At 40.5% G+C, this 26,901-nt stretch overlaps 1 protein-coding gene across 1 annotated transcript in view; it reads right to left on the bottom strand.

The window, feature by feature from the left end:
• Positions 1–1,943: 1,943 nt before the first annotated feature.
• The window catches only part of gbe1b (glucan (1,4-alpha-), branching enzyme 1b), an 85,104-nt gene continuing 60,146 nt past the window's right edge, over positions 1,944–26,901 (bottom strand). Inside the window, exons 13-16 of the mRNA XM_079225369.1 lie at positions 26,264–26,448; positions 20,545–20,675; positions 12,855–12,972; positions 1,944–2,342 (exon numbers count right to left, since the gene is read on the bottom strand). Coding sequence (XP_079081495.1) covers positions 2,280–2,342; positions 12,855–12,972; positions 20,545–20,675; positions 26,264–26,448 — 497 coding nt within the window. The 3' untranslated portion in view covers positions 1,944–2,279. The remainder of the gene's footprint in view (positions 2,343–12,854; positions 12,973–20,544; positions 20,676–26,263; positions 26,449–26,901) is intronic.

Raw genomic sequence — 26,901 nt, 5'->3', positions numbered from 1 at the left:
CCCTTACATCAGGTAGTGGAAACCACTGAGGCGGCTACTCTGTACAGTCCTCTAACAACATTTCATAGCTTCCCTGGTCACCAAATGGAAACTGAAACTTTATGTTCTGGAGTGCTGAGTGCAAGGTAGAGTCCTACCTTTGTCATCCCAAACACTACAGGGCTTTCCTTATTACAGTCTGGTCCAGTGCTCTCCTACTCACATACGCACAGCAGTGTGTGATGGGCCAGAATCAGTAGTCAGATTGCACATCTAGTTCATCCACGATTTTTCTTGTGGCCCGACAGGCACTGATTTATTATCATTAGTAATAATGAAAGAAATATGCGGCAATAGTTACTGTTTATCAGACATCAATTTTACTTTTGAGAACAAATGCAGACAATTCCTGTTGGCGGTGATAAAATGACAATGACATTGGGTCAGATGAGGGATGATTAAACACTCCACATCAATCGCAGCATCGTCGCTAGAAATTTATGCAGCGATCCACTCCGTGCTTTTCGAGGGGTAGAAAAAGGCATTTTTGAGTGCAACACAAAAAGAAATGACATGTTCATGATACTTTTGGCTAAACACAGGCGGATGGTCGTGAATATGAATTTGTTTCCTTCAGCTGCAGGGGAGGCAGATCAAAACCTGCCATATGCTACAATACACAGCTTAAATGGCTGAGAATGTGTGCTAATGCAGTAGGTGTGGATCACAGCATCCCAGTATCCATGACAGTGAATCAAAGCGTTAGCTTTTATCTGGGACGCTCAAAATCAGCTCTTGTTTCACTTATAACAATATTGCTTTGATAAAACGTGCAGCGAATGCTGAAAGTTGTCCAATAGACATCCATTCATATGGCAACAGGGGACTTTTAGAAGAAGAAAAAGCGAGAACATAAAGGCTGGAGACAGATCAATTATCACAGTTTTTTGCAAAACATAATTTCAAAAGAGGAATCCTCTGGTATGAAAGACCATTTTAATGACATGTTGGGTTGAATTCAGCGGTCACAAAAACAGTCACCCATCATCAGTTTTAGTTCATCGATAATCTCCACACATAACAGCGATGGGGAACACAGGATGAGCGTTGCAGCTGTTCTTTGAGATGTTCAATCATCGAGTGTGTTGAGACAAAAGCCACAAACGTCTGCGCTAATTGGGAGAGGCACATGTCGTTCTGCATGAATTTAAGCTCCGTCTAGGTTTTCTGCAACGATCCCAAAGGAGTGCTGCAGCATCTAATGAACATGGTGCACATGAATCATGGCATCTTAAAAGTAGTCGGGTGTGTGAGTCACACGAAATGTACCAACTTAAGACGACGAAGAATTTAGTGAAATACAGGACATAAACTACTCTAATGGGACCTACTGTGGGAGAACACCATGCTTTACTTTGTGTTAAGTGGAAGAAAAAACAGTGTAATTCAGCTAAAAACGTTACTTGTGCATTATGCAACGCACCGTGAACAATCCCAATTAGATGATGTTATCACTTTGCTTTAGCTGCAAATTACTGGCTAAATAACAGGGCCATAAATAACCACATAAATGCTCCCAATAGCTGCATTAATTCAAACATTCCAACTCAACTGTTTTAGATTCCCATTAAAAGTATAATAATTCAAAGCAGCTTATTACTTTGTGCAAATTGCAATTTTTTTTATACGTATAAGGTCCCAAAATGCAAATTAGGAAAGATGGATCACCATGTGATTAAATACCTGGACGTTTTGAATTTCAATGTAAATGGTAATACAGTAAATCTCCCTGTGTCTTTGACACCATCATTTTATCTGTGTTTGAATACAAAATAATTAAACAGTTTATCAACACAGATAGCATTCTGAAATCTTCTAAATTTCTCTGCGCTTTCATCATGTTTAAATGCTTGATGAATTGCTTCCCTCTGTCACAGTCGCCGGTCATGTGTTTCAGATGGCATGCCAAATTCAACAGAGCCTATAAATGACTGCTGGTTGGTGGTGGAAGGACTCGGCAGGGTTTTAAGTTTTAGCATCTAGCTGCTGGTTAGGTTGGACGCTTCCCAAATGGACCAATCTGTAGTAAATGGGGTTACACAGCATCTATGGTTGCAGATGGAGTTTGAAAGCACAAAAGCTCACAACGCTTTCTCTCCCCATTTAGAAAAAGACTCTAACACAAAAAGTGGGTTTGGGTGTTGTGCAAGGTTGACACTTTAAGATGAAGGTGATTGTTAACACTCAGTTTGAGGTTGGAATCCATTCTCGATCCTGGTCTCTGTGGAGACAATCATCCTCTAATAACAGTAATCTATCTCCTCGTTGGCCAGGACAATAGCTGTTCTGCAGGGGATGTAGACCTGAGGGAGAAAGAGAGACAAAGGGAGGGAAGCAAGTGGGGAGAAAAGTGAGTTGACAATTGAAGATTAATGATGCTAACAAGATCACCAATTTTGGAAATTATTGAATCTTCAAGTTTATCCTTCTTTAGAAGTCAGACACGGAGGCACTTGGTGGTGCCTCGATAATCAGGCGTGATTGCTTCTCACAATCAAGGTCGACATGACGGCCACATGAAGGGGAGGAGGAAAAAAAAAGGGGAAAAGGGAAGAGGAGGGGGCTTGTATTTAGAGGGATATTCGGATCCGAGCAGAAAAAAGCCCTCTTCAGAGCAGAAAGTAGACAAACACCACGGCCGTGTTTGAAGAGGAGTGCCAAGGTTAGAGAAGTATAATCAGAGTGTGACAGAGTTGCAGCAGCAGTAAGACCTCTGGGTGGCAGTGGAGGCAGCAGATCTCCAGCATAAAGTTGTGTTTGAGCCGGTTCTCTAGAACTTCCTGTTCAGCTCTGAGCTATGGAGACAGAGCATTCTGGTTTAGTTGGTGCTGCAAATTTCATGATGAGTGACTTAAACGGTCTCAAATTTAAAAACATTTGATCCCATTCAAAGCTTACGCGTTCAAGGGAACAATCCCCAAATGAGCAATCATGCTGTAAGAGTGGGGCCAAAAATAAAATAACCATAATTTTCTATTCTGAACTCTGTAATCAATGCAATTACTTTGCGTTTTATCATCTCTATATGTTGGCTGTGCATCAACGGTAAACTTGAGACCCTGTGAAGATACAATCTGCCAGTGGGAATAAGCTGAGCTACGAGCATCTCCCGGGTTTTGGAGGACTGAAGAAAAAACATGTCAGCAAAAACTAAGAACACTGAAGGAAAAAAAGAAGGAACCGAGCCTGGAAATGTCAGATTCCTTATATACACACAGTACAAAGAAATCTTAGTAAGGGTGTTATTTTGGAGAGGTGTAGCTAATAAAGTCTTTGATCAATCCGTTTGATATTCACAGTGTCGTTTGGAGGTAAGGAGCCACTGTGTACCATTAGTCATTTCAGATTTATGCCAAAGGAAAAGCCGACCAGACATAAATGATGCTATATTTCCCAACAGAAAACTGAAAAAGAGCGCAGAACTGTAAACAATTCAATCACCCCCTGAACTCTTCAAGCCGCCCCTCGGCATCAGTGGATCTGAGCCCGCTGCGGATGTGTTTCTTTGGCAACAGTTTGTCACCGAGGGAGTCGAGCGGCTCGGCGCTGAAACAGTGACACAGACATTGGTGACTAATTAAACAGTCACAGTGGGAGAGTCTCCATGCAGAAGCACCGCAGAGAGAAGGGAAGGCAGAATAAATCATTGCACCTGTTTAGACAAAAGCTACCACTGCGCCCAACCTGGAATATGTCAACAGCTTTTATTTCCACCAAATAGATAGCAATAGTGACACATCCTAAATCAATCTGTGAACAAAGAGCAGCAAATAGTTCCAAATGTTGGCACTGCAATTAGTGGAAGCAATTCTAATTAACATGTTCCTTGTCATATCTAATTGATAAATCAATTAGATACATACTACATTCTGTAAAGTACCTGTTAAACATTAATATTCATGATTCAGACTAGACACAGATAAGAAAGTGCATTTTAGTAACAATTCTCATGAAACAGAATAAATATGATATTGAGTTGAGCTAAAACAAAACCACCCATGAAAATAGAGCCTTGGACAATAATCTGATAACACAATATGATCAATGGTTAAAATGCTTCCTTGTGCATAATGGTGAAAGGGCTTTAACAATGATTTTACTACATGACTTCGTATTTTAGCGAACCATTTTGCTAACTATTCTGCTGTGTTCCTGAGCAATTGTAGCATGTGTCTCTCTGCTCCAGAATTCAATTTGTTTATTTCCATACAATAATGAAATCAGTTTGCAGCACCCTGAATCTCCACCCTGGAATACAACACAGTGAACACCACTTTTGAAACCTTTTTTGTTGATGCGACATCATCTTTTGGTGTTCATGGCTAACTTTAAAGCCTAACTTTTGCTGAACAGTGGCAACCCCAAAGAAATATAACACTTCCACAAATATACAAAATAACTACACATTGTCCCAGAACAACCACCAAGAGAAACAAAACCACCACAAGAAAAAATTGTCACACGGTGCAGAAAAACATGCAGAATGACTATAAAGAGACATAGAACAACCACAAAGAGACACACCCTGGTCAAAAGAGACGCATACCAACCACAGAGACACAAAACAGCCACACATATACACAAAATGGTCAAAAAAAGAGACATAGAACCACCACAGAGGGACATAAAATTACCACAACATGATGCAAAACAACCAGAAAGAAAAACAGAACAAGCACAAAGTGATGTAAAATGACTACAGAGAAAAGCAAAGCGACCACAAAGAGACGTAGACTGACCATAAAGAAAAGCAAAACGACCACAAAAACACGTAGAATGACCATAAAGAAAAGCAAAACGACCACAAAGAGACATAGAATGACCATAAAGAGACACAAAGCGGTCAAAAGACACATAGCACCACCATGAAAGGGACACAAAATAACCACAAAGTGATGCAGAATTCCCACAAGGAGACGCATTGACTACAAACAGACACAAACCACTAAGAGAAGGACTTCAGAATGAGACAGCTGTGTAGATGTCTCTCTCCTCCTATGTAGGAGGTGTGGGGGACCCTTTGCATGTCCAAAAGCCCACTGCCTCATTATTCATCCATAAATGGGGACTACTTTCAGTTACAAATGACAGTTATATTTTCATATGAGAAACCCACCGTTGCTCTCAGCGATAATGACTTCACATTCCTGGTTAACCTTCAGCGTAATGATGTGATCCAGCTCACACATCCAGTCACACAATATTAATGTCACAGCATCTTCATCAGTGTAGCACACATTCTGCTGCCAACGTTTCTAGAAGGCGATGCACAACAAGCAGCCCTTGGTCTTCGGGCATCTGACTGGATCTTTCTGAATATTTCCATAAAACCTCTGCTGCTTTTTGATGAGTCATTTGGAGTAGGTGTTTATCACTCCACCGGCAGACTCGCATGAATCACATTTCAGATCCAACAACAGCAGTTACTTACAGCTTCCAGATACAACAGCAGTTACTGTACAACAGAACCTTTGCAAATCTGGCAATTTGTTCCAAATGTTAATATCAGAGCTGCAAAAAAAAAAGAGGAGCCTTTTTTGAGTACATGTACTTAATTAAAAAGGCTGTTAGGCTTTTTTTTTTTTTTTTACTTGTTTTTTTCTTACGTATCGTTTCGGATGACACTGATGTGATAATTAGAGATTTTCGTCTCACTTTAAGAGCAGAGTCCAGTCTTCAGGCTCATACTCAATATGATCAATGTTCAAACACACTGATAAAGGATTCATGAGGTGCTTCACAGAAATGTATCATCCAACACGTCTCTGTACCCTGACCCGGGCTGCTGGAAAGAGCACAACCATACTATCTGTGATCTTAAAGTCTCCAGACATCTCTCCGTTTGGATCCATTACTTAGGAAATTAAGTCAGTGCATGTGGTAATCCTTATTATTATGCTATCACAACTAATACGAAAAATCACAACCCATTAAGCTCCAGTAAAACGGAAGAACAAGATCAGGATACAGATTTATACACCGAGTATGTTTACATGCACCAAATCAGAGCTACCAACTCTCACGGTTTCGCCGTGTGACACACGCTTTTCCATGTTTTCACACGCACTCACGCCACACAACCAATTTTTCACGGCAAAAAAAATTCTGATTTTGGGCGCGCGCATTCGTTCAATTTCAAACTCCCCGACGATAGATGGCGCTAAGGATCAGTAAATCTATTCGCTGCATAGATATCCTATTTACCCCAAAGTAGGGGCGGACTGGCCATGGGGGACATTTCCCCGGTAGGCCGATGGCGTTGGGCCGGCCCACCTCCGTCATCAAGCGGCTCTGCCTCTGAGATTGCCGGCCATGACTATATTCTATGGCTCAGAGAAAATGTTAAATTTACTCTAATACATAATGTTGATGATCCCTGACTGACATTTATAGTAGTCCTAGTCCTCGCGTCCCTACTCACACCCATGGTTTCCACACCCAGCAGCATGCAACACTACTTATCGCGATCTGTATTCACATTCATGGTTTGGATGTTGCTTGCAGGTTTTCAGGATATTCTGCCATTAATTTAATCCAGAACACCGGCACTTGAAACGTACATTTAAGTTTCATTTTCGAGGTAACTTATCACGTAGCCTCTTGACATGTGTCAAGACTAAGAGGCTCAGACGCACAGACGAATGTATTCCTGTATTCCTCCTTAATTTATTGTTTTGTTATGCACCGTCAACATCCCTACACCCCCCCCCCCCTCCACACACACACACACACACACACACACACACACACTACTGATACCACTAGATACCTAGCTGCGCCGTGGAGGCAGTGGCATCCACGGTGCAGCCAGTGGCGGTTCTACATGTAATTACGCCCCTAGCGAGACCCCCTCCGAGCGCCCCCCCCCCCGCCGGGATTTTTTTTTTTAAATCTCTTTTTTTTATTAAAAACTTATATTTCACAATTGCACAAAGCCTTTCAATAGAACATTTGCATAACACACTTAAGAGAATCAATGCACACAATTCTGCATAAAAGTGCCAAATATATATACAATCAGATATAGAAAAAAATGAACAAGAGCAGAGATACAATAATATAAAATATTAAGAATAATATACAAATACAATATAGAATAAATAAACACATGTAAAAACACGATAAAGAAAATCTAATTATTACACTATTGCACTAAGTACCTTCTTAGCAAGCAGGGTCGCCTGCAGCTGCAGGGGGCACCAATTTACCAATTCCCCACACAGTGATATGATAGATAATGGAAAACCGCTTCGCGGCCCAGATGATATATATATATATATATATATATATATATATATATATATATATATATATATATATATATATATATATATATATTTTAAGTGGTCGTGCCGCCCCCCCACGTGACATGAAAAAGTGCCGCCCCGTGCCCAAAACCGTCCCTGGGTGCAGCTAGCCTAGCTGCGCCATGGAGGCAGTGGCATCAACGGTGGGTGCCGGCGGAGAGCCAAGCAGGGGGAAAAAACAACAACACAAAAAGCAGAAAAAAAGCAGTTGACTCACCCGATGCTGCTCACTTAATAAAGACAAAGTCCATCCTTCTCTTTGTTAACAGTTAAGAAGTGCGCTTCATGGACGCCAGTGAGGATCCCCTCCATAAGAAAAGGCATGAAGTAAATCCGCCACCAAAGCCGGTTTATACTCCTCCTTCAGCCATTGAGTGTTAAAACACGTAAAACACTAAACATAACTTCTCTTATGTTTCAGCATGAACTCTTCTTAATCCTGGCAGCTAGGTAGCTTTATGTTGTGTTTACAGAAGTCATACTAGCTTCACTGACCAATCACAGCGCATGTTAATGGTCACGCTGGACCCTGTGACGAATCAGACGTCCAGACATTCAAGAAGACTGTTTCATCTAGTTTAACCAGGCTACTTCTTCCACAGAAAAAGAGAGGTGAAATGCATGGATAAGAGGTGCTGTTTAACAGCTCCAAGCCGAGCCATACAAAAGGCCTGAAGCAGAGGAACAGATGAAGACACAAGCTGTGCAATAAGAAAATAAGCTAATAGGGAAAACATAGTTATAATACATGTAGTGTATTTGTGAAAAACAATTCCATTATAAAATAGATATAACTTTTAATAAAAATAAAAAAAATGTAATTAAATTAGAAAATAGTGTTTAGGCCAGCAGAGAAGGCTTAGAAGGCCCTGACGGCCCGCCACTGGTGTACAGTGTATGAGTTTCTTACAGTATACCAGCATGAGTAAGAGTATTCAGTCGTAGAGATTTGTATGGCTCTCATCGTCCTGTCACAGTTCTACTCTGTAAGTTCACACTTCAGCAGCAGGCCTTGGATGTTTCTGATGGAAAAGTACGTCTTTTGATAATTTGCTACAAGCCCGCTACGTTTCCCTTACTTTCCTTTTCTTCCTCACTTAATTTCTTTTTTGTGAAACTGTCAAAGGAGACAGGCCCTTTGATGCATGCAAAGTTTATCAAAAGGTTCTGAAGCGCCTAATTATTCATCAGTGTTATGTCTTTGACATTATAAGACTCAAACAAAACTGTAAATGTGACAATTACCAAAAGAGGTTAAACCTAAAACCTATTTCCTCACATGGAGTGTTGCTGTCCCTGACTACACTAAGTTTTTGTCTTGCTAAATGAATAAATTGTAATCGTTCAATAGCAGTCGTCCTTGATGTATGAGATTCTCATGAAATGCTCTGCTAAGTATATCACGCTGTCAGTTCACTCAGATGAAGGCTTAGCTGCATTTTGTTATTTGCATAAAGAGAAGAGCATATTTTTCATCTTTTTTACTCAGCTTCATGGCAAGCTGTTCAAACATTCACTCTATTCATATAACACACCATATACAAAAAAACAAAAACAATGGCGTTAAAGAGTGGTGAGAGATGGAAAACAGTGAATGGAAGGGCACAGGTCAATTACTGATCTAAAACGTGTGCAAGGTCAAACAAACTAAACATTAAAAGTGTATTTTAATGACATGTGAGCCTGCTGTTCATGCCAGAGAGTATGACCCGCAGGTCTGACGGACAGGAGTTTCCTTTTTTCACATCACATATGATGTTGGGGACGCAAAATATCACAGTTACTGGATATCAGTTTTCCACAAGCAGCCAAAACGGTTAAGCCAATAGCAAAGAAGAGTTGAGTGTGATTTTAGTTTGGCTGGAGGGCTGAGAGGTTTTTTATTTTAGGTATAGACGGCACTTGAAAATATGTATAGCACTTCATTAATTACAAATGTTCAAAAACATTTAAATGTGATCTTTTTTCGGTACCACTTCTTAATAAAGCCCCTTTTATCAAATAATGTGTAAGTCCTAACTAATAGCTTAATTAATGAATTAATGTTTTATTAATTCACAATAAAGCCATTATTTAGACGTATGAACCCTTTTTTCTATTTTTTTTTTACTGGGAAATCAAAATATATGTAATTTTAGCAAACCATATAACAGACGCAGCACGGTCATGTAAACGTTTCATTCGTTTTCCAGTGAAATACTATTTTTGAAGTGACAAAGACGCAGCCTAGCAACGCCTACTACAACATGCAGCAGTCCTCTGTACTCACTGTCGAACCATCTGTGTCACTTCTTACAGCTTCCATTTTGTTCTTGTTTGTTTGTTTTCAGGAGAGTTTTTTTACTCTATTGATTTGTTTTATAATGGAGAGAAAGACATGACTGGAAGAGTTAAATAGATGTTACACAACAACAGTCCAGGACCACATCTGTAAACATCTGTTAATGTTACAGCCTAACCGAGCCATCGACTCAGCTGGCTTCATCCAATTGTGTGCAGCTGAAGTCTGAGGACCGAGGAGAAACCAGAGTGTATTATTGCTCAGTAACGAGGAAGCTGGAGAACTGTCGGACCCATTAAAAAGATAGGAGAGAAGAAGTTTGCGCAGACTTTAAAAGCAACAGTTGTTAAATAAAACATGGACGATGTGGGCACCTTTCGCAGACTCCGCAGAGGCTCTTATCTGATTATTCTTGTCATAACCAGGTAGGTGTGAGGAGGACGAGGAGGAGAAGAAGCATCATCCTTATGCAAGACTACAGTCTACCTGTGCAATCTCTAGCAGGGAGCCTGTAAAGGAGTTACAGTATGTGCTGAAGGGTCCCCGCCCTGCCGACTCCCTGTCGGCCCCGGTCCTCTCACTCCCTTTCATTCCCCATTACTCAATGATGGTGCCAACATTAGCAGATGACTTGTTAACTAAACTTCACATTTTGGCCAAGAGGGACGTGGCTGAAGCAGCAGTGTTTGAATTAATAAGAGATTTAAGAGAATGTGGAATTTGAGTCCTCATCTGACGAAACCTAAGCTAATACGATGAAGGATAACTGTCTGCATGAGGGAGGAAGAGGCTTTTAAAAAGGTTAAATAATGCTGAAATTATGCTCTAAATGGCAGCGTGAGTTTTTCCAAACACATTTTTGATGTATTAAAGTGCTCCGTCCAACTCTTAATATACATGCGGAGCAATATCCTCCCTCCATTAACTGAAACACTTTTAGTATTGATCTGAAGGGGTTCAAGTTGAGTTCAGAGAAACAAACACCTTATCAGGTGCCACGTCATCTCTGGTACCGACTGAAACAGCTGAAGTGCACCGCCTCGAGAAATGTATTATCCGACTAAACAAAACAAGGCCACGGAGCGAGATGATGACTGTGCAGACCACTTCACAGACATCGCTATCCTCACGCATTAATTGCATTCATTAACATAAGATCTAATACGCACAATCAGCCGAGTTACAGTTGGAGTGTTGGGGTGTCAGTGCTGATCCTCACTAATTCATCCCTGACCTTATTCATAAACATCCTATTGCCTTTCAGCGTTTCGGTCGAGCAAGAATTACATCAATACAAAATAAAAAAAGAGGAGGTAAACATGAGGAAGATCTTCAAGCACACTAACTTAAAATGCATATCAGTGCTTCTTTCTATATTTCAAAGACCGACCTATTTCATGCTATTAGCCCAAAGCAGTCTCTGTGATGGAAGCCCAGTGGTTCTGTCTCCCAGATATTATTCTCCCCTCCATAATGCCTTGTGAGTTTAAGAGGTGTACACATAAAAAGGTTAAGTTCTAACAACATGAATAATGTACATTGTTTGCCAGGGAACCTGAAAGAGCTGTAGATATCAGATTCACACAACGCCCAATGACTCCAGGATAACTGCCAGCATGAGTAAAATGCATATAAGCCAACTAAGATATTCACAAACAATGGATACCATCCCCTGGTAGACATAGCAAGCCTTATGCAGGCATATTTGATCATTTTCTGGATTCGGTATTAAAAGCTAATCATATTAATGAGGAAGATACTAAATTATAGAGCAGTGGTTAAGCTGAGAGGCCCAGACCAATGAGATGGTGGCTTTTTGCCAGAACAGGCAACCCTCTTTCATGACAACACACTTAAACCTCATTAGAATGGCTCGAAAGGATCCTCGCTACAAACTCCATTTCAAGCTAATTAAATTGATTCGTGAAATCAAACACAAAACATTAAAGGACAAAACATTAATACACTGACAGCTATTTCATCATACTTTGTAATTGCTACAAGCAGGTTGAGTGTACACCTCTTTCCCTGCATGAAAGGAAAGCACTAAACCACTGTAAAACGGGAAAGCATTATAAGCTATAAACTGTTGGCACGAGTGCTGCAGACAAAATACAATAATGTGAACTAACTAGAGATTTCTATACTCAGGAAGAAGATTCAGCCTCATCGTGGCTACAATGTAAAGCCTGTGTTTCTACAGAGCGTTGTTTATGTGCGTCTTCAGATATTAAAGCTATAAGTCTGCCAGATAATCATTTGATATATCAGGAGGTGAAGGTCAGCATAGAGTAACCATCTCATGTTTATTAATGTTTACATTGTGAAAGTCCTCCAGGAAGATATTCTGGTGTCGACCGGGGATGATTCATCTGTTAACTCGTGGATATACATATTAATCCTACAGATACCCACTTATATAATGAGCCTTACGTGTGCAACTAATAAACACAAATAAATAAATGTGTTATTGTACCAGTGTCAGGATCCAGGTACTCGTTGCTGTGGTTTACTGGGACACTTTTATGGAACGGAGTCATTGCTAAGGCTATTAGTCACGCCATGTGCCTTTCTTGCTACGTTAAGTCCAAATATGTTCCGACAGAATGCAATCATCAATCGCTTTTCTAATGACACAGGACAAGTCAAAATGACTGAAATGGAAAAAAAAATATGCAAGATCAAAGCTATGCTCTTCATCTAAACAGTCTGCAAAAAGTATTCAGGCAGTTTTGTACATTTTGTAATGACATAAGCCTTGGAAATGCTACAGGCAAAATACATTTGGACACAACAAAGAAAAAAGAATAAATAAAAATGTTTGTCCAAAGTTTTAATCCCCACACTTTGTATTACCCGAGATACTTCTGGAGCCGTCTCATCACCACCCACAGCTGCTTTTGACATTTTGTAGCCGTGAGCAGCTCCTCGACTATATATGTGCGCTGCATTGCAGGACAATGGTGTTTATCAAAGTACACTCCATAATCATTTAGTATGCATTCTGACATTTTTGAGCACACTTAATTTTGTCACTAGTTCAGCGTGAATGTACAACATCCTCCAACCATGAATTAGTATGCAGAGTGGGGTGGTGATACGGCATAAAAGTGGTCTCGAGACTGTACTCGACAACAGCGGCCCAGGACTTGTGTTTGAAGTACACTCCATAGAAAGGACTCGCTGACGACAAAAGATGACCTTTGACGAGTCAAAAAAAGAATTACCTGCATGGAGTTGGGGCGGCCGTTGAAGGGCCGCGGCTCTGTGTGGAACTCTGTGTTGCGGTCCAGCCGTCCGTGACCTCCATACTGATCCTCATCCGAATCCAGCTTGATTTTGTATCTGACAAAGATTGACGTTAAGGCGCAATAGCAGTGGGAAACTAGATTATAAGATCTAAGACGTAAGCAGCACAGGAGAAGGTTTTATCGCCAGTGCTTTTGGTGTTCAGACTTGGTTTAGCAGTGCTCAGCTGGTTTATATTCATTGAAATCCTCGCATCCATCAGCATTCATCTCCCCTTCGCAGCACTACAAAGTGACAGAGCGGAGCCCTAACAGACAAAGAGAATGCTGCATGAAATGAACATAAATACAAAAGTGATTCAGCCATGGCTCAGCCATCCTGCCTGCCTGTCTAATTTATCCACTTCACTGCATAAATAATGATTTAATCAAAAAAGTGATCCGTATGACTGACAACAAATACACTGTCTCGAAAAAAGTATCCACTCATCGAGGACTTTTTCACGTTTGATTATTTGAATCACGGTGGTATAATTAAGCTTTTTTGACACATGTTAAGAAAAATAACTCATTAATGTCAAACAGAGCAAATCACTACAAATGTACCCAAATAAAGTACAACGTAACATGTAAACAACTGCATTGAGGTTGATATTTTGGTGAAGGCACCAGAAGGCATCTCTGCATTTACTGTAGGTCTGATACTGAACCAACAACCTGCATCAAAAAGCGCTCCTATTTTTCCTGTATATGTTGTGCATTTGAAATATATAGTATATTCCACATACCATCAAACAAGCTTGCTGAATTCACTGTGATCCAACACTGTAAAACAAAAGAATATGTCAGAGGGTGGTGGTTCTTCGCTACACTAAGATAGTGCTTAGAATTCTGTCTGCAATCTTTGCACATGTATAAAAGGTGTGTGTGGCGAGCAATGCCCCTTGTCATCCGCCATGCTTCTGAAGAGGGATGCTCAGACACCGAAGAGCTGACTGATGGCAGCCTCCATAATAACGTTAACGTAGTCTCATAAAACGTGTGCGTTCTTGAGGAGTAACCGAGATGGAAAGACATTGCATGAAATCTAATATATGAACCATGACATATGCTCCAGTGAGGGCTTCAGCATACATCCACCTTTTCCCAAAATTAAATTATGCTCTACGGCAGGGAGAATACTGACTACTAATGTCATGTCTAAATTGTGAGGACTCTTTCCTAACAATTTAGATTTAACATTATAGTCAGTATTCTCTGTCTAAAGAAACAAAGGAAACCCCTCCTCCCTTTCTTCAACTGCTCGACATTAGCACAGTTCCCATTTTGTTGCTTTGCAAAAACAAAAAGGGATGGATGTCAGAATCGGTTGCAAGGTCCTTATTAATGTCAGCAAAAATATGGAAGACATTTTAAGAGCCCAATTTAAAAAGCAAGAAAGTGCAATTTGACAAGTATGTACATAAACATTCTTTACAGTTTTCCTCTAGTAGTCTTCATGTACACCCTGATGTATAATGTAAATACACAGGAACATCTGCGCGGTGCATTATTTACTCCCGTCTCTAAGGGACAGACGCTCTCAGGAATGGTAGTGTAACAAACACCAGGAGAGAGGAGCAGACATGTAAAAAGCTCCCTAATTGGCTGGCTGAATAATCACCTGATCTCCCAATAGGCGATATTGTGGCGCTTGAGTGTGATCCTCAAACACTGCCTCCCTCCGCCCCAGAGCCAGGGAAATTCCGCTTTTGCTGCCTCCGTGTCTGCTTTGATAGTGATGATTCAAAAAGAAGCGCCGCTCTATGCATTGTTTCTCTTGAGAGAGGAAGACCCCCTCCCCCACATCTCCGCTGCTCCGCTGTTTTATTGACAGAACAAACTCATTCTCCTCGGCTGTACGATATCTATCAGACGAATATGGAAATATTCTCCCAGGGGTTATAAAGCTTCTGGGAAACTGAGCATGTATGTTATTTCAAAGGTTAATCTTCCCAATACAAACAATAAAAACCTTGACATTGACCAATTCTAACAGTGTATGGGAGACGTTTGTGCACTGTAAATACTTTCCAATAACTGATTGAGGGAAAGTAACACCACAGTGCTCCCTCACACAGCTTGTTGAGTATTTCCAGTCATGTGGATTGCACAAGCACAGTAATAATGCATGTCGGTGAGGCAGAGCGCTCTGGAAATGAGGCGTCGAGACAGTAATTCAGGGTTCCTTGGCAAACTTCTCTGCAAGAAAGCGAGAACCAGCACAAATTGGTAGTTGGAGGTTTTGAGCGATTACGTCTTTGTTAGTGGCTACAGACGAAGCCAACAACAGCTTGCAGTGCAGCTGTAAAGTATTGTAATCAATAAAGCCTTTGTGAATAAAGGGGAATGATTTAAGAACACAATCAATTCTCCCAATGAGCAGAAAGAAAAGATGGCAGTCCGAAGCTTGATGATTAGAGCCATTGATGACCTGAAAACAATCTGGCCATGACCATGATTGCAGACTGAGCCCCCACTTAGTTTCTCTATCAGCTTGTTGTTTTCTTCTGGCTTTATGGAAGTAATAGCCACCGATGTGGGTGAACAAGAGCTGAGCTGAATGCGTTTGTCCTTCTAAAGAATGTGGAAGCATTCAAAACGCCACATCTCGCCCCCTCAGACTCGACTTCTCCCCACCTTTCGCTGGAACTTACATAAACTGATGTAGAGTGAGAACCCTGAAAGACTATTTGTTTAAATTAAAAAGATTCCATCACTTTGTATAAAGAGCATGACACCTAAAAGTGCTGTTTAACAGCCATCAGCATAACTTTGTTGCGTTATCGCTGTTGTGTTGGTTAGTTGTGAAACACGTTTGGGGAGCTCTAGACCGACCATTGGCATGCATTTTATAAATAGAGATGAGCATCCTTCAATGCTTTGGTCCAGAAAAATGCATCTAAAAACAACTTTTAGATGGCTCAGAGATCATAATAAATAAAGTATTTCAAACTCAAACCTTTTGGGTGAGCCAAATTTATGCGGAAGAGAAAACAAAGTGTGAAGAAGGGAAACTTATTAATTACTAGTCTGTGTTTAACACCCATCACAGTTTACACACTGAAATCTTGGATTAACTTTGACCGACCAAAGTTGTCGTAGCTTGTGTTTTCCTGTGCATTGAGGGGATTGCCAACATTTGTATAACTTTGTGTGTTTTTTGTATTTCATTTTAGGTGAGGGATTTCATTGATTGGAAGAGGGTGCCAATTATGTTGAGTGATTAAGAATCTGCTGGAGTCCTTTGTGTGTTTGACTGTCTGAACTGTTGAACTAGACTATTAGATGATGTGACGAGAACACTTTCGATTATTGGAATTCAGAAAGGGAGTAGACTTCCTGTCTTTGCTGATGTGGTTGATGAGTATGGATGTTTTGTAATGTGCTTTTAATTAGCCAATTATTAACTCAGGAGTTTGGGGTGTTTTGAGCTGCAGATTATAGTCTGTGCACCAGGTAACTGCTTCCTTTACCTGTTCAGTGTATTTTTATTATTTTGTAGATGTTAACAGATCTATGGTTTATTGTACCTTCAAATAAAGCAAAACTGTCTTCACATGTTTTTTTCTACTCAGTCTGAGTTGATATCACCATGTTCCAAAATTGAGGAATTGTTTTTCTGAGTACAGTGTTATCATTATCGAAATACATTTTATCAAAAACTACAAAAATAAGGCCCAAGTTATGATAAACTGTAACTTCCCTTCACAGCCTGAAATAAAAGGCAGCGCCTCTATTTGTCTACAGTCTTTGAACACGACAACATTTGGATTTCAGATTAAGCCTCCGGATTGATGACGATGTTTGTGGATGATATTTACCCGAAGAGAAAAGTAATGTAACTTTGCTCAAGCAATCCGTCTTGATGCAGTACGCTGTGGTAAAAAAAATTAAAATAGATGCATATTTTCCATCTTCAGAAACCTTATCTGGTACATTCTAGATAATATCAGAGTAAATTATTGTCACCCATGCACACAACTGTGTGCATTTTATTTCAGTTTGTTAGTGTCACTACACCTGTAGTTGAATTATTCCAAACGGCATTCAAGGAACGGCTCAGACAGAAAAGGAGAATGATGACCTGACACAATCTCAACTGCCTTTTGGCACAGTGTAAATCAAAGACCAATCTGCCCCGACAGGTACAGCTTTCATGACGGGATCCAACTGGGATTTCAAATACTCTAACCAGCCAGATAAAGCCCAGTGCCTGAAGAATGTGTCAGAGAGAAAATAAAAAATGAAAAAAGTGATGGTTTGAGTGCCTGTCGAAAAGCTCACGTTGAGTGCATTTTAAATGGCCAACATTTTCAGCTTCACTTTCTCTCCAGTTTCTCGTGGAGAGAAAAAAAAAAACATTCAGAAGAGGACAATGAGAAGCAAAAGAGATGCTTGTCTAAAAATATGAAGAGGTCAAAGAGTCACTGAATTCAACTAAGGCCCGTTACGGAGGGCTGATTGCAGCCCAGTTGTTATTTATTTGAAAGTTAAGACAGCAGACTTCCAGTTTTGCCGCAAACAATAAAACCAGCAGCTCATTAGCTGGAACACAACTGAACCGCATCAAAGCATGAAAGTTATTTTCGTTACAATATTGACAACTTTTTTTTCTGTATAATTAATACTGAAGTATTATGCAGAACATGATACCTTTTCAAACAGTTCTGCAACGAGGCAACATTCTTAGAAGGAAATTAACTTTGAAAATTATACAACAAGCAAATAGAGAAACCACCTTGAGATCCTGCTCGACCAGCAGCCAAGCATGTGACGGATTGCAACAAAAGGTAATTTAATATAGGTTTTTGCTGGAAAGGGATGCCCTCTGATATAATATCCAACTTGCCATATTGCCAATGGAAATAACAAACACATTCTCGCTTCCAACTTGTCAACTAGTCAGTAGCCCTAAGCTTCAAACTGTGACTACCCCTCTAGTGTCAGGTTTGATTCCAGTCTTTTCAAAATAAACCTCCATCTGGACAGGGAGTTAGGTTTAGCCAATATAACCACTCAGTTAGGTTTAGGAAAAGAGTGGAGTTGAAGTTAACGAGCCAAAATGTCAACATTCACTATTGGTTGAGAGACAAACGGTGGTATCCTGGACAACAGTCCTGTATTTGGTTGACTTCTCCACCTCCCCTCCTTCCACTTGATATTACGCAGTTGCTCTGAGCGTCTAATGACATGGATGAGTTTACTCCGGCGTTTGATACCCCCGAACGGGGCTTTGACCTGACGCAGAAGGGCACTGGCCAACCGTCAGTATTTGACGAGTCGGAAGTGAGACCGGGTTGACATAACACCTGTATTAGATCTATTTTTAGTGGTGCACACCATGGTCAGCTGCATCCAGCCATTATTACCAGATACAGCAGTGGTGTGGAGCTCCACTGTGACATCCCTGACCCTCACAGGTAGAAGAAAGTTTAAGTATATGACAGCCGAGTGTAATGAAAGAACACTTTTGGACTCTTTGAGCTCGTCTTGTTTACCTCCTCTGCCTCTGAGTGGCACTTTCATCTGTCTTCTCTCCTAATTGGATCCTCTGCACTCATTCCCATCGGAGGATCTGCATCTCCTCATACATTTACCTTACACACACACACACTTGCCTTTATGTGTTTACTGCGTCTCGGTATAATGACAGCCAGAGCTTTGCCCTCACATTTATTTGCATTTCCTCTCAACCCAGCAAGTGTCTGAGGACGCTCCTTACACATCAAAAGAAGCACCAGGAGGAAAAGATGTGGTTCCATCTAAATGAAAATAAACCCTCAAAAACGATGCTACAGACACTGTGCAGGAGGGCTATTAGTGGTGAGCCCCAGATTCACCCCATGAAGGCAGAGCCAAATACACGAGGCAGAAAGCACAATTACTGCACATCAAACAAGCTCACAATTAACGCTTGATATTAAGAGATCAGGGGTTACTTCGCTGGTTGTTTTAATTAAAAAAAATAAAAGTGTTTATTGTTCCGTCTCATGTGTATTGTCTTTATATTTCCACTTGTTGATTAACATATTTTTGTATTGTTTTTCATAGACAGTTATAATCATGCTACCAAGTCTGTAATGACATTACAACTTAAAAATCCATGTAACAGTATGTAATATAATAATTGCCTGATAATGTTAACTATGTTATATAATGTAACTAGGCAAAATGCAATGAAATTATTTTTCCTCAATAAGGCGTAATAAAACATACTGCTTGTTAATGATATCATTGTTAAAAGAAAATGTAATTTTAGGTATTTCATTACATTTTAATAAGAGTTTTAATATTTTAATATAGTTAGAAAGAAGCGTCACCTTATCCATCACCTTATCCATCTAAATTAAAAAAAATGCAGAGGAACAACTGCTGTTTAACAGCCTTGTTTTCAGCCATTTGAATCATCATAATTTGGACTGAATTGCTCATGTGCAGGAATTTGAACCGCGGGCATCCAGAGAAAAGTAACAAACTGTCTGCGTTTTGGCTCGCCATCACTTTATTTAAAGCATCGGTGAAAAAAGAAACACCGCTTCGTATCCGTTGGCTGTGGCTTCAGTGGGCCCCAGAAGAGAATTATGTCTCGTTATAATAAATACAAATCTGTCAGCTTTCAGTCCCCCTTCTCATCCCTGATCATTAAGCCTGCTGTAATCACTGTGGAACTCATTAAATTCCTCTGTGCTGCTCACTGGGAAGACAGGCAGCCAATACCTCTAAAGAGAGTGCTTTCTGAATCACTGCTTTGTTTGCTTTTATTCCACTGTAATGGCATAACTACACCAGCATAAACAACTGACTCAAATTCCTCTCAACAGTGACTGCTAATATTACATCACAAAAGTATTAGCCTCAGAGAATAGTGACATCAAAATCACAGTTCTCTATAAATCACATTTACTTAAGTCTGACACTGTTGAGATCCCTGATCCACTTTCAATGAACACGGCCACTGTGACAGAGCAGAGAATAGTCCCCAACAAACGCAATATTATATATACACACATGGATACATATAACATTTCCAGTTGAAACAAAAGTATTAAAAGACGGACTAATGTGCTATTGGTTCTGGTCTTTTCATGGGGTTTGTTAAAAAAAAACTTTTTTATTTAAATATCTACACAGCCACACTAGTGGCACTGTAATGTTAGAAAGTACAGCTGATCTAATGAGAATGTGGTTCCCGGTTTTAGACAATCCTGTCATAAAGTGTCGGATAAGTGGAGATAGATAAAGTTACATACGTTGATACAATGTATCCACCCAGGACCATGAATGTACTCAATAGTATATGCCCTGCCTCACCTCACTCTGGCTCAAAGTGCTTCACACACATAACACCTTCCCAAAAAGTATCCACGTGCACACGGATCATGGAATTCACATCTTTCGATTTTTGTCCCTTTTACCAGACATGCACTGCCTCGGTTGAAATATCAAAAGCTAGGGGTTTCGTCAAGCCCAAAAGACGAGTCATGTTGTATGAAAGGAATAGCTAACAAAGATGTCATTACTCTGAGAGGCGGAGCGAGTGTGCACTGAGGTGCAACAGAGGAAAGCCAATGTCTGAACATCTGAAAGGAGGAAGCAGTGACGTGACAGACTAGTTGAAAAAGGATACTTTCCTGGAGCTTCTGCAGCCACCCTGTAGTCCTGGAAACTCTTACTTGGGTGGAAGTTGAAGATAAAGATCACGTGTCCCCTGTCAAACACAATGACCTTGTCCCCTTCATGCTTGGCGCTGACAAAAGCCTGGAGGGAGAAAAGAGAGAGCGGGAGGGAGCAAAAAAAGCTAATAAAATATTTCCTCATGAATAGTCATTACCGTTCTCATCTTGGATTTAGAGAGTTATAATGGGGCACATTATATCAGTGGACTACACATTTCCAAATAGGCTGAGCAACACTCCCACACCACATTTCAGGTGGCACTCATCAGCAGAAGGCAGCGGCCCAGGATAGCGCGAGGCACACGCCGTCAGCTTTAGACAGCTGCACATGATAAAGCCACTGCTCTCCTGCGGAGCGAGCTACTGTTAACGTGTCATTAGCAGAGATTATTAATGTCACCCAACCCCCTATTTTTAGTGTCTTGTTCGCCAAGCCAATTTCAGGGCAGCATATTCACGGCTGAACGAGAAGATAAGCGCCCCTGCAACTGGACCGGCAGAGAGGATGGAGGTGAGGGAGTGAGGAGACAGACTTTTACTAAGTCCATTTCTGAGCGAGAAGTCCACAAAGTTGGAGCAATGTCAAGCTTCTCTGGCTGCCTGCAACTGCTTCCACATCGGAAAAGAAACATAGCCGGCACCCTGATGAACAAGTACAATTGACTTATTCTCACTTATAAATGGAAATGCAATCAGTAGACTTGGCGGTGATCATGAAATTATTGTGATTATATTCTGAATCTGTTGTGGGAAAAATACAAATGATCATCTAACCTATAATTTTCAAGTGTGCGACAAGAAAGATACCTCCCTAAGTATCGGAGGGAGATATTTTTCTATGTCCTGCATAGTTTTAACATTGGGCTGAAGAGTGTGTGTGTGTGTGTGTGTGTGTGTGATGTTTCTGATTCGGTCTCTGCATGTAGCAGCATTCTGACCTGAAGCAACACTTTTGGGAGAAATTTAGCCAGACAATGAGAGCAGGGTTAATCCCTACAGTATCCCCATTTGTGACCTCGGCAATGAAACTACCATTCAAATTCAACATTTCCACAAACTGTGACCCTCTTAACAGCTGCTTTTCTCCACTGGAACAGAAGTTAAGTCAGCTGCAGGTGCTGCCGGCACATTGGTGGAAAAATTGTATTTCAACATTGGTTTCGCAAGAGCAAATCTTTTATGTATTGGGAGAGGAAAGAGACATTGGAAATACATTTAAAAAGACGCAACCCTAAAATAACGGGTTATGTAAAAGGGAACACTGTGTGACCAAATCATACGGAGTAATATCCAATGACCTCAATTTAGAAAATTTACTTTTTAATGCGCACAAAAATATAAATGTTGGGATACACTGACTACTTTTACTACTACAAATTAGATTTGGGTTATATTACCGGTAAACAATATAATCTAATGGCTAACTGTAATGGTTTGCATCCCAGTTAATTAATGCTAGCTAAAGTAGAACACAGACTCAGGATGCCATCGTGAACTGGTTTGTTTATTTACATTTCATCACAGAGGAACACCTCAAGTGATGTTATCGCTGCACTTAATGTCCAGAGTTTGACCTTTTGAAGAGGCGTGCACAAATCCCACTTTAAAGCAGAGTCCCTGCATGTGGTCGTCTCCGCTTAGTTCACTTACAGCTGGTAAAACAGGGAGAGTTGCCGGTAGATCCTCTTCTGCTTCTTAAACTACAAAACGCCCTTGGAAGCTCCCACCACAGAGATATATTGAACGCAGATATAGAATATTCCCTCCAAGCATGATTACCTTGGCAATGTCATTGATAAGCTGTACAGAGGATTCAGTCTCATCTGGTTATTACAGCAGAATCTCTGAGTGGTTATTGACGTTATCTGTGAGCGATGTTCTACAAAGTCTTTTTGTGATATTGCATCAATCCCTGAATAAGCCATTTTTGTCTCCGCTGCTTCCGAGCGTTGTCGGAGACCGGAGCGCAGGGTCAGCAACAGAAACCGATTTATTATGTACCGCCTCAGTCTGGTTTAGGTTTTACATAATGGCTATTTTGATTAATGTGTCTACTTTGACTGGTCACTTCTAGTCTTTTAACACCAGTTGCATAGACAGCTTAAGGGGTCACTTTCTGTCTGTGCATCTTCTGTATTGGAAACTCATATTTGAGTAGTCCTTCAGGTGCCTTGACTCTACATAGACCTGGTCTTGGAACTAACTTGTACTAAATCAAGGCCCCTAGACATTGTCCAATTGTAGATGTACATTGTAACAGCAGTTACAGTCTATAAATTTAGTTTCAAATTTATGATACTGCAAAAAAAAAAAAATGTAGTGTGGAGACGAGACAGTTTTTGAATTATTTTGATTTTTTTCTTCTTCAATTTAGAGACAAAAAACAAGTGTTGAAATCCTAATAAAATTCTGTAAAAACCTTTACAGTGATCACAGAATAATCATTTGGAAGCTTAATATTAACCTCTTAGCGTTCCTGTAAAATTTGATGAAAAACGCCTATCCAGGTATACCCAAAGTAAATTGGAAGCTGTACTTGAACTCTTTGGAGTAAATGCATGGTCTTGGTCTCTTTTGAAAGGTAACAATCTGAAGTATTTCCCACCAATAGTCAGAATCACTTTAAGTGCTGCTGACACTGAGTTATATGAGTTTGAACACACTAAAGCATAAGGTTTTTATTTCCGCCTGAACATTTCTTTGCAAATAGATGCCTGTAGATGACTATAAATAGGATTTATGAACTGGAAAACTGAATGGGACAATAGCCTGAAGCCTTTTCTAGTCTAAGTGAAAACATTAATATATGAATATGAATATTTTACACATGTTTTACTAAGGTTATGTCTAGGCGTTTTCCAATAAAGGCCAATTTGGAGAATTTGGAGATGATGGCCTATTATGTGAAAATAAAGAAATAACAGTTAGTCATTTACAAAACTAGAGAAAAATAAAAGACAATACACACCACACCACACCACACCACACCCAGACTAACAGTAACACCTAAAGTGTCTTTACACAAACACCTTCCTTTCCCCCAACAGGTCAGCAGCCTCACTGGGGAAATGCATGTGAAAGGCAATCTACACAATATGTATTCATAATTCAAATTTAAATGTATGTCGAAATACTATAATAATATCTATGCTACAACATATAATAATAATAATAATAATAATAATAATAATAATAATAATAATAATACAACAATAATAAAATACCTGTCGAAAATAATAGGCTCGTTCGAGATGAGCCAGTTCTGCGCAGAATTTCACAGGCAGACATAAAAAGAAGGATGGACACACATTTCTACATAAATATATATTTATAAACACATAAATCAAAACGTGATCTGTAAACTACAAGTACACTAAAGATCGGAACTAACAGGAAGTCATTTTATCTGTGACTTCCTGTGTTTACTTTTTCAGTCAGCTGAAAACTGTCAGACTCGGTCTCAGTTTTTTGTGAACGCCTCCTGCTGATGACGCAGCTCTCGTCTGGATTCCAGGCGAGAAGCAGCTCTAACGAACGAGCCTGTTGTCTCCTTTCAGAAACATTTCCATTGCCTCTTTTGTAGAATAATAACGTGATTTCCCCGACAGATTCGCCATTATCAGTTTTTGTATTGACGCTGAATGAAATGAATGAAACTACGTCCACTGTTTACCGTGACGCAGTTGTTGACGCGCTCCTAATCTGCATACCGTTTTCGTCTTTTCATTGGCTCAAATCGGGCTCAGTGGGCGCGGTCCAACGCTGACTCGCGTTGGCTAATGTAGGCTGGGAAGAGGACATGTTGCTCCTATTGGCTCACGTTTGGTGTCAATCGAAAGGTTAGAGTTCAACGGACAGTCCGGTATCATGTTTTCTTCAGTGCAGGCATGATAACGGCTTTTAAAGGGAAGATACGGAAATATTTTGTCATATCTGCTGGCTGATTTCAAATGATGCAGCACCAGTTTGTGGATATTTATGCATATAATCAAGTGTTTTGGACAAAATATTTTACTGGATTGGTTTGTCTGGACGTTTTTACGACGTAACAAGACAGTTTTTGTTGTAATGTGATCGAGCTACGGGTCACCATGAGGCGTCGTCGGTGAGTTGCCTAGATGTGTATATTGTTTGTTTGTTTGTTGTTGTTTGACACTAACGTTAACTATAGCTGCTGTGGTGGTCCGATCTTGAAATGGTTGACATAATTAGAATCCAGAGAACCGTAGCTTTCTAACGCACTACCACACTCGTATCGAACTATAAATAAAGATCGGCTAAAGTGTGCATGTACCGTACACTGTACATTTAAACTGTACAGTGTACGTTTCCTGGCCCGATAGCGGGCCATAGGACGTCAAGGGGTTAAAACAGAACTTTGTCTCACGCTTGACCAAAAATATAATTTCATGAAAATAGTAAAAGAAAACATGATAAATAATGACATGCACATCTGCTCTGGGAATTGCCTCAAGTGCACTTCAAAAGAGTCAACTCAAGGTATCTGTAATAAAGCCCAATATTCAGGAATTGTCCTGGTGATGGATGGTCTTCCTGTTCTCCAGCAGCCAAGAGCTTTGCACATAATGATAACCTTAAGGCTGCTATTATATAATGGAAGAGAACATTTTATACATGATTTGAGGTGATAAATCAGAAGAAGAACAAAATTAGCTGGTGTCTTAAAGATACATTGTAGAGCTGTCATCTGCATGGTTTCACATATTGAAGGGACAGAAAAAGACAAGAAAAACAGCTCCTAATGTTTAGCAGGTCAGCACTAGTGCCAAATGTATGCATCTTCCCTGCCAGCAGCATCCTTTGGGATCAGCATTCCCTCCCATTCCCCCCACAAAGGAGCTCAGAAATCAGCCGGGCTCTGACATGTTCCTTTGCCTTACCGCCAACGCTCCGTTTCATCTGGTTGTAAAGGGTGGAAGAGGTTCCCCTAAATCAGAACACTTCTGATTGATAGGCCAATGTACAGAAATTATACTTGTGAACCAGACATGTCCCTAATTATGCTCTCTGATGCATGTTCTCCTCTGCTGCATTTGTCTGTCTGTCTGTCTGTCTGTGGAGGAGAAATACCCAGGCCAGAGTGTAAAGCAAGGTGAAGGAGCTCTAATCTGACGATTGATTCCCAGGGATGCGAGGGAGGGTATTTTTGAATCAATTACACCGACTCACTTCTAATCCCTGTCAATTTGGCCACACTCTCCATTTGCATTATCCCATTACTTTGCTACCAGCCCCTGAAGAGAAAAACATAATTTTTTCTCTCTCGTGGGCTTCAAATGTAGGTAAAGAGAGACGCTGCAGGATGAGAGTGAAATCTATTACTGTTCACCTTGACAGCAGCCAGAGGAACAGGACATCTTCTAAATGAACTCTCCTTATGGTGCATTCATCACCACCTGCCTGACTACTCCAATGTGGAAAGAAGACAACTGTAAAGATGTGGAAAGATGGTGGCTTTGGAAATGCAGTCATTCTTGAAAAATACTATTCACAGAGCTAAATCATTTATGAACAATTTGCTGGGACACTAGACATTATCAAATCTTCTGTATGTGACTAAAGAATGATGCCGTGACGGTATATTGTCGTGTGAGTTTGTCATTGAGAGTGTACAATGCCTACTGTACAGCGAGAGTGTGGTGTCCTTACAGGTGGGGCAGCCAGCCAGCCGTACTTGTCTTCGGCACGGTTCATGTCCCGGTCAAAGGCGTAGAGCTGATAGTAGCGGAGGTGAGTCGTTTCCAATAGGTTAAACTGCCGCCGGGCATAGTGGTAACTCTGATCGTTCCCCTCTCGAGGGAAATCCAGCCACTCAGGATGACCAAACTCATTCCCTGCAACAGAGAGTGCGACGCGTTATTAGAGAACGTACATAATGAAGGGAAAGGCAGACATTCTCTGTGAATTAGCATGCTCTGTTGTGCCGTGCTACGTGGGGCTCTTTTTCAGGTTTTGTGCATTTTTTTAAAAAGACAAAAGAAGATGGTTCAAAGCGACCAGAGTCAGCGACCTTCGCATAACCCCAGCAGAGGTTAGTACTTTCCATATTAAAACAGAGCCACAATGCTCCTGCAACATTTTCACCATTTACAGTGTGCCAACCTTCCTGTCACCCAAGACCGTGCCCTTTCATGAATAAAAAAACATAAACACAAGTGAAAACATTGCGAATAAATCCCATTGCTTTCAATTGAGTCTCAGTGCTTCAACAAATGTATGCAAAAATAATTCACCAGGATATATATATATTATTTCTCCATAACGGAGAGCAAACTTCAAGTCAACGC

Source organism: Taurulus bubalis (assembly GCF_910589615.1).
Source record: "Taurulus bubalis genome assembly, chromosome: 10".
NCBI classification, from domain to species: Eukaryota; Metazoa; Chordata; class Actinopteri; order Perciformes; family Cottidae; genus Taurulus; species Taurulus bubalis.
This window is presented reverse-complemented; position numbering and strand designations above follow the sequence as displayed.